The 10870-nt window shown below is 45.5% G+C and overlaps 1 protein-coding gene across 8 annotated transcripts in view; it reads right to left on the bottom strand.

Moving 5' to 3' along the window:
- Window positions 1-2417: 2417 nt before the first annotated feature.
- Window positions 2418-10870, bottom strand: part of LOC100123336 (rho guanine nucleotide exchange factor 17) — a 49729-nt gene continuing 41276 nt past the window's right edge. For 5 of the 8 annotated variants that reach the window (XM_016984449.2, XM_016984446.3, XM_016984447.3 and 2 more), the window contains 16 exons: window positions 9407-9484; window positions 9069-9173; window positions 8821-8937; window positions 8465-8751; window positions 8204-8341; window positions 7977-8071; window positions 7688-7910; window positions 7516-7607; window positions 7176-7443; window positions 6959-7060; window positions 6464-6700; window positions 6319-6386; window positions 5913-6239; window positions 5659-5832; window positions 5274-5584; window positions 2418-5194 (listed from right to left, as the gene is read on the bottom strand). In XM_016984449.2, coding sequence (XP_016839938.1) covers window positions 5189-5194; window positions 5274-5584; window positions 5659-5832; window positions 5913-6239; window positions 6319-6386; window positions 6464-6700; window positions 6959-7060; window positions 7176-7443; window positions 7516-7607; window positions 7688-7910; window positions 7977-8071; window positions 8204-8341; window positions 8465-8751; window positions 8821-8937; window positions 9069-9173; window positions 9407-9484 — 2628 coding nt within the window. In that variant the 3' untranslated portion in view covers window positions 2418-5188. The remainder of the gene's footprint in view (window positions 5195-5273; window positions 5585-5658; window positions 5833-5912; window positions 6240-6318; window positions 6387-6463; window positions 6701-6958; window positions 7061-7175; window positions 7444-7515; window positions 7608-7687; window positions 7911-7976; window positions 8072-8203; window positions 8342-8464; window positions 8752-8820; window positions 8938-9068; window positions 9174-9406; window positions 9485-10870) is intronic. The other 3 variants (XM_032598014.1, XM_032598015.1, XM_032598016.1) reach the window with 3 other exon arrangements.

Here is a 10870-nt window from a genome sequence, read left to right as displayed (position 1 = left end):
CGCGCGGGAATTTGCTATGTCTTTCAGTCGCCCTCTCTGTGTGCTGGACTTTTTGTCGATATAGCGCGGAGCTGATGTTGTTATTTTAGGAAACTGTGGAAAAATTCTCAAACTACCAATAATCCGGCGCGAAATCAGCCAGCCCGCGAAATTTAAATCATATTTATACGGCAGTACATAGCTACAGGTACAGTCGCCTCGATTTCCACGCTATAGAAAATAGCCGTCCCGATCGTATTGACTCTGTCGTTTTCCACCTTTTACAATTATACGGAACAGCTCGTGATCCGAAGCTGAAACGTAAATATAATCGAAACAATCCCAGAACGCATAAATTCGCGCGCAGCGTTTAGAGAGCTTTGCACAAGCGCAAAAGCAGCGCGGGAAAGTTCAGCGAGTCTACCTGCTGCAGCGGACCAGCTTGGAACTCTGCCAACGAAGCTTGCGCTCTCGCTCTGCGGTGGAAGAAAGAAAGCGGGGAATTTTTTCCGTAATATAGATCATTCTTGACTTCTCGAGAATGCCTCCGCGTTACTCATAAAACAAAGATCCCGTGACGCGAGACATTCCTCCTGCATCTCCTGGAAATTGGATTTGCGTGTGCGTATACGTACAGTGAAAAATGCGGATTTTCTTGTGACTCCCGTATAATTATAATATCATAGCGGCTTACTTGGAGCGTCGAGGAAAAAGCTCGACTTTAAGAATTAAAGCGAAGATTGGGCACGTACAGACCGATGCTTTTCCCGCATTTTAATATCGGCCGTAAAAAGAGAGCCACGCGCGAAGAAAAGTATACGCGGCTCGAGAGAGATGCCGGTATAGCGGAGCAGTTAAAAGAAATTTCCCGCGCGTTGTATGAGGTGAAAAGGCCGTAGCGCCGCTACCAGCAACCGCAGCACTTCGAGAGGAATCTTCCTTTTACGCTTCGCTCAATAAACACCATCAATCATTGCTCTCTTTCTTGCATTACTGTAATAAAAATTTCTGCGGCGGGGGCGGCTCCTATATAGCTATATACGTACAGATATAGACGAGAGCTCGAGGTATAAGATAAAACTGAAATTGAATAAGCGTCGTTCGCGCGCTACGGCAATTTATTCGAGTGATGCTGACGCTTCGAGTATAGCGTACATCGTAAAAGTTTGCCTGGGCTGTTTCGCACTTTATCATTAAAAAACGTTACACGTATACGTATAGATTTTCGTTAATTCACAGCTGACGAAAGCATCGATTCCGAGATCGTATACGCTGCGAGAGCCTCGTAAAGAATCCAGCGAGCAAACTGGTCCGATTCCGCAATCAGTCGACGCAGCGCCATAAAACATAAGTGAGCCTACATACGCGCGCGCAGCGTCTCTCGATAATTCACTGCAGTATAGCCGCACCGCGTAGCCTCTACGTATATACATATAGGCATCGATAACCCGGGCATAATACACGAGAACTCGCGAAGAATTTAAGGGCCTCGATATCCCCCTTCAGGGGACCGAAATCCGCCCCGTCGCGGTATGCCGAGCATTTTCAATTTGCTCGCGCGCAAGAAGTCGTATACTTATACACTTCCTGCTGTACACTCGGATTGCGATGAGCGTCGCCGCGTGTTCTGCATTTTTCGATTCTTCTTCTTTTTTTCGTACGCAGAGTTTTTGAGGTACGCGCTGCGATTTTCTTCGTTCGTTTTTTTTCAATCGAAATGAAAAATTACAACAAAGCACAAATAAGGCAGCGTGAAGCATAGCAACAGAAGCAACGCGGAAAATCCATACCCCCGAGGCGTCTTATGGCCTCTCTCGCAGATTAGAGAGCTGCAACGGAACGCGCTGAAAACAATGAACAATTAATGCGAGAGCGAGCTATTCGGCACCGGGACGACGCTGCATTCCCCGGGGGCCCTAACTCCTTCTCCAATCCCATACGCCGGGCTGGAAAGTTCGACAAAGGACAGTATGCCCCGCGCGACAAAACCACCGAGTCGTCTCTCGCGCTGCAAAGAAGCGCCTGTATATAGCTATACATCCAACTCCGGCAATCCGATAAAGTCGTAGCAGAGGAACGCAGATTGCTGAGCCGAGGCGTACTTCAAATTTCACGAGAACCCCAGCTCTTTCTGGGATTTAATTGTGAAAGTTGTCCTGGGGTTATTCGGTCCGGCTCGCTCGGAATTCACTCGCCCGGCTCTATAAAGCGCCCGAGAGAGAGAGAGAGAGAGAGAGAGAGAGAGAGAGCGAGTTCGACACGTGTGTGTCGTCGGGCTTCAATCGACGGATTTTTCTCTGATGGAACGCGCCGTCCGACTGTGCGCGGCCTTTTTCTACTTGCGCCATGATGTACAATTTATATTCGTAAATGTTGGGTTACGTGCAATGCGGGATATCGCAAGCGGGATATTAAATGAACAATGAAAACGCATCGAGTTTATATTGAATATATATATATATATATATATGTGTGTGTGTGTACCGTCGTTTTATTCAACTTTATGAATTATATACCACAATTTTCTTCGCATCGCGATAACATGCATAACGCACTGTGTGTGTAATAAATAATATACCGCGATTTTCTCGTAACTCGATATACATACCCGGTTCATACATACACGTGGATAACACCATCAATGCTATAATTACATATTTCACAACAATTGACAATTATAGATCTAATCGAGCTCGTCTCATTTCTCGCTGAACAATCGCGCTTCTCTATTCAAAATACAAAAATTCGCTGCGCATTTCCATTCGACTATACAATAAACTCGGCCTGCCTGCTCCGCGTTAGAACGTAAAAAGGAAGTGTACTGTTGTTACGATAAATCATGGCAGATCACTAATGGGAGTTGAGAAAACTTGTTAAATTATTCATATTGAATAGTTGTTTCTCGCTAGTTGCGAATCAACTGGCGCGAACGATATTGGAGCAGCCGTCCTTCCGCGTCGCTATGTACAAAATTTTGCTTCTCGTTAGAATTCTATTTAACTTTTGCGCGACGGTTTCTTCGCTAATTTCAACAAAATCGTAATAATCATCTCTCTACACTAAATCATTCTCTTTAATGTACTTTTTAAGTACAAAAGAAGTGCACAATTAAATATACATTAGATTCTAAACAAAAGTTTGAGTATGTATAAAAAAAAGAAAAACAATGTAAGAGCTTCTTTTCGAAATCGAAAGAAGAGTAAGAATGTTTTTCGGAACGCAGTGTGTCTTAAATTGTTATGTACAAAATCGCAAATGATCTATCAGATGCAAAGAAAACGGTTTTGAAAAGGGCATCTACGCTTTGTTGTCAAATGTTAACATTCACGTTACAAAAATACCAATAAAAATTTCATGCTGTCAATGTAATTCATATAGAGTTACACGTGAATACGTTACATATAGTTGAAACGAATCATCTGGCTCAAGTACACGTACATGTATAATAATTTTATTTAGTCGATGAAAAGCTACTAAAAATCGTCCTCTGCTCAAAGAATTATCATGTATTTACAGCTTAAGCAAGTTTTATCGATACATTTACGCGTATATAGGTTTCATATATCCATTTGCTTAGTAATCTTCGAAAAATCATGCTGATTGTTTAATCATCTTAGTAGTGTATATCAGTAGTTCGTGTGTATTGATTATTTTAGGTCCAAAGATAAAATCCATAAAGCGGAAAGAAAAGTTCTAGTAGTTTTCTACGATAACTCGTTAAAAATAAACTGTCCTTGCACAATTGCAGATTTGCAAATCATTCGAAGCGAAGGTCGCTTGATTTACGTATATCGATATGCTATTTTTCAAAAATGTCGTATTATTTACACATATATAAACGTAGATTTTGGCACTTGTTCGTCCTGCGATAGGTACGATGCTTTATAACGTATCCACTTCGATTCATAATTTAGGCGCGCGTTACGTCATTTGAAAATATACACGAAACGACAGTTCGTGATTTGGCTATCTACGTGTAAGCTCGGTATACCGTCAACTCCCTTCAGGTACTTAAAAAAAAACTCGTAATACACAGCGTTTAATGGCATACAAGGAACACGTTATACACGCCGTATGTATATTATGCTTCTTCAGACTCGTTATCATCTGAACGAAAACTTCTCAATTTACCAACAAATACAAAGAATCGTTTCGCCGGCATTTGGCGAAGCAGCTTCATTCGATTCAACAAATATAAAATGTGTCTCCTTTTTCGATGGATCACCAAAAATACAAAAGTCTCGATGCACAGAAATAATATTTGACAGCGAAGCAGAATTATTTTAAGAGGCATGTCAACGTTCGCGTATACAGTTAGCTTAGAACAAATGCCACAGTTTTGGTACGGGAATTTCGAATTTACTTTTTGTCTTTCGTTACACATTCACAGTGGGTGTAAGCGTTCCTGTCTGAAGTACAATGTCTCGGTATAGAAAATTGCTTGATGCGACGACCAAAACTGGGTTCATCCTCGATTCTAAGTACGCAATCGAACTCTATGAGACATCACAGATATTTTTCTTCATTTTAAGCTTTTAGTGTATTATGCAGAGATTACGCAATACATCATCGTCGAATATTGAAATACTGCTGACACTGCGTTAACTCCGTGGTAATGCATCTCTCTTCGAACACCGAACAGTATACAGACCAATGATTAACTGACTATATAGTTGCCGTTCAAATCGAAAAAAAACCTCACGACGACACCTCGGTAAACACTCATAGAAAACGTCATTCACAGTCTGACTACGCGCAAGGTTACGCCTTCAAGTATGGACAATCGTGTCCTATAACGCAGATGTGATTCCTCGACAACTGTTGCTTTCGCACTACTGCCACAAAGAAACTTTATTGTCTCCGTATCCCATAACGGAACGAGAGCAAAACAAAAGAGCGCGAAGAATCTATATGTATAGAGATAAAGAGAAAACCGCTTGCTATGGGTATCCAGAGCAGCGGCGGTCTGTAGGCCGCTTGTTTATCGCGTGGAGGAGTGATACTCCCGGCGGGTAGCTTGGAGGGTTGATCGCCTGTCGCGAAGAGCCCGTCGTCTGCGTTGTCGAAAATCTTCCTCGAGCGTCTGCTGCTGCTGCTGACGCAAAGTCGTGCGTGAGCGCGTCGGCGTACCATGCCCCATCGCGCTTTCGCTGGCACTGTCAATTTCATCACCGGGATCCATCCCTGGACCCTGTCGCTTTAGCCCCTATCAAACCTGCAACGATTGAATCTTTAGTTTCACTCTTGCCTACCTTAAAGGTTTTTAATTTCAGATAGTTGTCTTCGAAACGAACCTTCCAGAGCAGCAAATGGTTGGTCGAATCATCGCGACCAGCCTGCAGCTCGGCGGAGGCCTGAGGTCCTCGGAAGTCCTCGTAGCCGTCGCCTCCGGATATAACAAGTAAGCGTCCGCGTTCGGCACCGCCGGAGCCGCTGCTCGTGGTACTACCTGAACTGCTGAGACTACTGCTGTGCTGACCCATCAGAGACTTGCTTCCCTTGAGCGAGTAGCGATTGACCTTGGGTCGAGGTTCGCTCTTTGGTGGACTAGCGATCTCCACGCAGGTGAGGAATCGCACGTGGCCAGTGTGACCGTGTGGTATACCTACGACGAAGAGAACGTTTAGCTTTTGCTCGGTAATTTTATCGAACACCAACGAGTTTATAGAGAACACAAACCAGTTACTACGGGCGCCTGCGACATTCTCAGTGTGGATGGCTTGATGTGGGGTATCGGCACCGTGAGCAGCACCCCCGCACTGGTACCGATCCACAGAAGCTCGTTACACGCCAACAGTGCGGTCACCCTCAGACAGGCGGCCTTGTGCTGTCGAATTATGTCATCGCAATCTGCAACGAGAGGAATGTTTTCGTTAAAATAAATTTCACGAGCCTCGGCTTAGCCTCATGACGGAGTCAGAGTCGACACTTACTGGCAAGCATATTGGTGACGGCCGGGGCAATGTTGACGTCGGCGAGGCACTCGTAGGTGCCAGCGTGGAAGAGCTTGAGAACGGCGCTGTTGTGCAGCGATATCCAGACGCCGAGGCCACCCGAGCTGGCCATACAGGATATCGGCCGGTTGCTGTCGGCGCTAACCGTGAACGTGTGCTCGATCTCCAGCGAGTACGTGTTCAGGATCTTGACGCTGTTGTGGCTGCCACACCAGAGCTTGCCCGAGACCGGTAGCATCTTCGTCACCGGGGAAGCTACCGTACCGACTGATAGACTTGTCGGTTCAGCAGTGTTCCAGCCACCCACTAAAGTAAAGATGTATTTACGTTAAAAACACGTGGAACATGATTAGCTTTCTACATTAAAGTGACTTTCTGTACTTACGATGATCTCGCGAGTAAACGGTAATATCGCCGTTCGCCAAGGATAAGAATACTTTATTGTCCAAATATCTGTGAACAGGTTGGGCATTGATGAACAATTTAAAATATGAGAGAATTAACAGCTAGGATACGTGTCAGAAACTCACATAATACAATGAACGCTACTGCTATGCAGTATCTTGACCTTGTTCTTCTTGATCCTGATGTTGTCGCTGCAGTTGAAGACGTGGACGCAGCCGTCCTCGGTACCAAGCCACATGGTCGGCTGGTTCGAGTCCTCGTCAACGATGCCGCCTTCGAGGCTCGAGGCGTCACCGCCGATCGAGGCACTTGCCGTGTCCGCGCATGGAATGTCGTCCGAGTCCGAGTCGTCGGAACTCGAGCTGTAAGTTTTTACACGGTGTTGAAATAAGTTTTGTTACTGAATTATCATATCGTTAGTAGATATTGATGTCAATTGTTATTTCGTTCCCACAGCGTACAACGATTGGTTATTTCAGGTACAATATTACAATGTTAGCGAAACCCCAAATAAAGTGGTTAGAAGAATTGAATTAAGGGTTGAATTAAGGGAATGTTATCAAATCACTTATTAGTTTTTTTAATGGCAAAGCAACGCAACCCTCGATTTTCCTAAGTACCTGTCTAGTTGAATATTTCCACTACTCGTGTCCGTATTTTGAATAGAAACACCAACACCACTTTTATTATTAACAAAGTTAATAGGTGCGCAGGAATTTGATCTACAAAGAGCGCAGTGAGGATAGTTCGTAAATATATTTTGAAACCACTAACTTCTTTTATCAAGTGCTAAAGATTTCAGTAATTTAACGAACGGCCTTTGAAAAATAAACTTACACAGTAGTGCAGGCAGGAATGCCGGCAACGCAGAGGATCCTCGCGTTGCACACGCCATTGCAAGAGGTAACCTGAGGTGGTTCCGGGCTCAAGCTCAGTACGCAAACTTGGCCAACGTAACCGTCGCTGTTGCAGACCCAGACATCGCGGGCGCCTTGACCGTTCGCTAACGTAGGTGCTGCGCAGGTGAACTGTAGACCGGCTCTCGTTTTACGCACCGGCAGTGGGCCCACGAACTCCGGAACTGGCCTTCGGTCGGTCGAAGCGGCTGGAAATTACGACACGTTAGCGGCACAAGATAATCGTTTTGGTTTACAGGTTTGAAAGGGCTGATAGTTACCTAATTTCTGTTTAGCCTCGTTGAAACTCTCCTCCCAACTGGCTCGTTTGTCAGGCTTCGCGAACATCACAGAAATATTCTCCATGCCAGCTCTGAAATTGGTAAATTTTTCATTAACTCCAGCTTCTTAACGTTCTAAATACAGCGTCTCAAAAATAGAAAATCAACTAACTGCGTGTTAAGCGTGAGCTCGAGGCAGGCGAGTTGCGAGTGGGCTGCGTTACGTTCAGCCAGTTGCTTCTGCGTCTGTCCCAGCATCTCCTTGATGAGATCCTCGAGTTGCTGCTTGGCTCCGTGCAACGTCGCCGCGAGTTCCTGAAGCTGTCCCAACGTCGCGCAGTCCTCCCTGAGGTGGTCCACCTCTCGAGCCATCCGTCTCAGGTTCTCGTCTTTGGCTGTAAAGCAACAACGGTTCATCAGTGATTATCATCAAAGTATAATTCCAAACAAACAATCTCTACCTTTCATAACTTCCAGGTCGTCGAGGGGAATCCTCATGAGCATCTTGTACTTGTTCGCCTCCAGCAGACCAACCAGACTGTTGGGACAAGAGCTCCTGCGAAAGCGTCACGATGCAGTAAATAATACGTAAGTCGATCGATACGTAACGACGTATTTTTAATTTTCCAATGCTGGCGATTGTTACGCATATCGGGTAGTTACGCAGAGATAAAGCGGCTATACTTACGTGGATGGTTTCCTAATCGTTCCGCTCCGCCGCTTAATGCTGGTGATAACAAGAAGATCCGAGAAGAGAAAGAGCCCGCGCTCCTTCCGCGTGCCTTGGTTGGAGGCGATGCTCACCAAATCGTGTCGGATGAAAGCCCTGCGGAGGATCAATTAACGGACTCGTAAGCCAAATTCCGAACTCGTAATCGCTGTTCCGCAATGCTCTTACGAGGAGCTTTTATCACCCTCGTTCCCTCGATCTTAAGAATTCGTATTGTACCTGTCGTTAGTGACGATACCGGCGAGTCCTTCGACCAGCGACTGGACCTCCTTTAGGGTAGTCTGTTGTTGCTCCCACTCGAGGGACTCCCTCTCGGTGCAATTGATCTTGACGACGAGCTCGTGAACTTCCTTGAGGGCGGCGGTGAGAAGCTGATAGTCCGGATGCGAGGTGTCCGTATGCTTGAGCAGCCGCTGAATCAGTAGCTCGTACCGCGGAATCTTCTGCACAGGTTTGATCAGCAGCTGGTCCAGGCCAAGTTTGCCCTTGTGCTCGCGCTCCATCGTCTGAAAATCGATCGATCCTTATTCTCGTTACACACAATACAGAGCTTTGAGCTTTTTCAAAATACCCACCTCGAGGAATCGAGCGAAAGCCGGCTTGGCCTGGCACGTCGTTTTGATGGCCTTCTTCGCGGACTTCCAGTTGTCGAGGAACAGCGTGTACGTCTCGAGTACCACTGGCTTGGTGAACTGCGCAGAGAAAGAGAGGGACGTAAATAGAGGGAAAGACTTTTCTTCCATCGAGCGAGTCGATTGAGTAATTGCACGAGAAGGAGCTTTGAGCGCAGGAGTAAATAAGGGAATAAAAGAGCGATGCTTACCACCTCGAGGAAGACGTCGCCGATTGTTTGCCGCAGCTCCCAGGTCTCCAGGCGCTTGCGTAATTCCTCCAGAAATACCTCATGGTGACTGAGGATCGCAGGGACCTGCGTGCAGAATTGAAAGTCGGGGGGCGTAAGCTTGCGCTGTTTACGTGACCGTTATACGCGCGAGCTTTGTCTCTCAGGGAGATTAGCGAGACGCTGCTCTACTTTGACTTTGCGATCGGGATCTTTTATTTGCAGTGGTAAATGTCTTCTCTTTGATTAACGATTCAAGTTGGATAAAAGCCATCGTATAATGTGATTCTACAAAAGCATAAATACTCGTGAAGCGTTACCTGATAGAATATCTCATCGACGATGGCTGCGTCCACCAGATGCGCATTTTCCGGGCTCTTGAGGGTATGCAGGTATTTCTGAAATAACAACAATCATAAACGTCTCTAAAGAAAGCACTCGTATACAGCAGCTCAGGCTGTAATCCCTAATCGGCTCTCCGCAACCATATACGCGCCGGCTCCGTCGCGAATAACGATGTCAATTTATTTTCATCGCACTGGAAAAGAGTCTCAAGGCTTCCCGCATTCGTCTTCATCCTTCGCATTATTTTTGATATTGCGCCGCGTCTCTCGCTGTCTTTCTCTCGGCTTTGCTAAGCCCGCGGATTTTCGGCTTTGACAAAGAGACGAGCCGTTTTGCACCATACTTTTTTATCCTCATAACGAATTATCGTTGCCAATTACAGGTGTATATTTATTCAAGCCTCGATTACTCACGTCGTTAACCCGACCGTAAAATACATTTCGCCTTAAATGCCATGTGTAATGCTCGCCGCGCGGCTGCAATTAACGCTTAATTGAGAGTGGGAGCATTGAAGACATGATCGAATTAAAGTGCAGCCGGCCGATAAGATGATGAAAATTTATCGAATAACACGTTGTTTATCACCTGTTTACATACACACTTTTTTAAACGTACACTTTCGCACTGCGCAAAGCGGAGCTTAATCTCTTTCTACTCGGAGTAAACTCCGTCGTGGGAGTAAGAGGATTCCGAACAAGGGTAGATTTTTCACTGTACTCCGCAAGCTCCGAAATTTTAAATTTAATTAAAACTCCCATTTCAAACTTGCCCCGCTTTTTCTGCAAAAAGTTTCTCTCTCTACAGCGCCGCAACGCTGTATTTTTCTTTTTCTCCGAAAAAAAGAGCTTGACGATCAACTCCACACACCTCCGAAAACAAAGCTCTCGTCACCCGAACCAGTGGGAGAGAGCGTTCACTCCGCGCTAATCGCCACGTGCAGCACAAAGAGCCGATAAGTAACGATGATGAATTCCACCCGCAGTCGCGAAATTCCTTCATAAACCCTCATTCTCTCTCGGCAGCGTATAATTCATCGCTCAACGTAAATACTTCTCTTTATATTCCCCCGCGATCTCCGACGCCTCTTTCTTTCCTTTGTTTTCGATGCATATACTGTTTTTCGTTTTCTCTTTCTTCCGCAGCTCGAATATAAGTGTCGTTACCACGACAGTCACGTGCTTTATAATAAGTTGGGTGCCGGGCGGTTCGAGATATATACACATATATATATATATATATATATATATATATATATATATATATATATATATATATACACGCCGAGTGCATCGTTGAGGCGACGAGTGGAATATCGATTTTGCGCGCGAGCCGGGGATTTTCGAGGCGTTATTTTTCGATGGCTTTACAACGCGCGGGCCGCTATTTGGCTTTATGAGCTCGTAAAGCTTGTCGAGTGTATTCTTTGTATCGCGAATTGT

This window comes from Nasonia vitripennis, chromosome 3 (genome assembly GCF_009193385.2).
Source record: "Nasonia vitripennis strain AsymCx chromosome 3, Nvit_psr_1.1, whole genome shotgun sequence".
In the NCBI taxonomy this organism is placed as follows: domain Eukaryota; kingdom Metazoa; phylum Arthropoda; class Insecta; order Hymenoptera; family Pteromalidae; genus Nasonia; species Nasonia vitripennis.
Note: the sequence above shows the minus strand (reverse complement) of the source record. Positions and strands in the feature narration are given on the sequence as shown.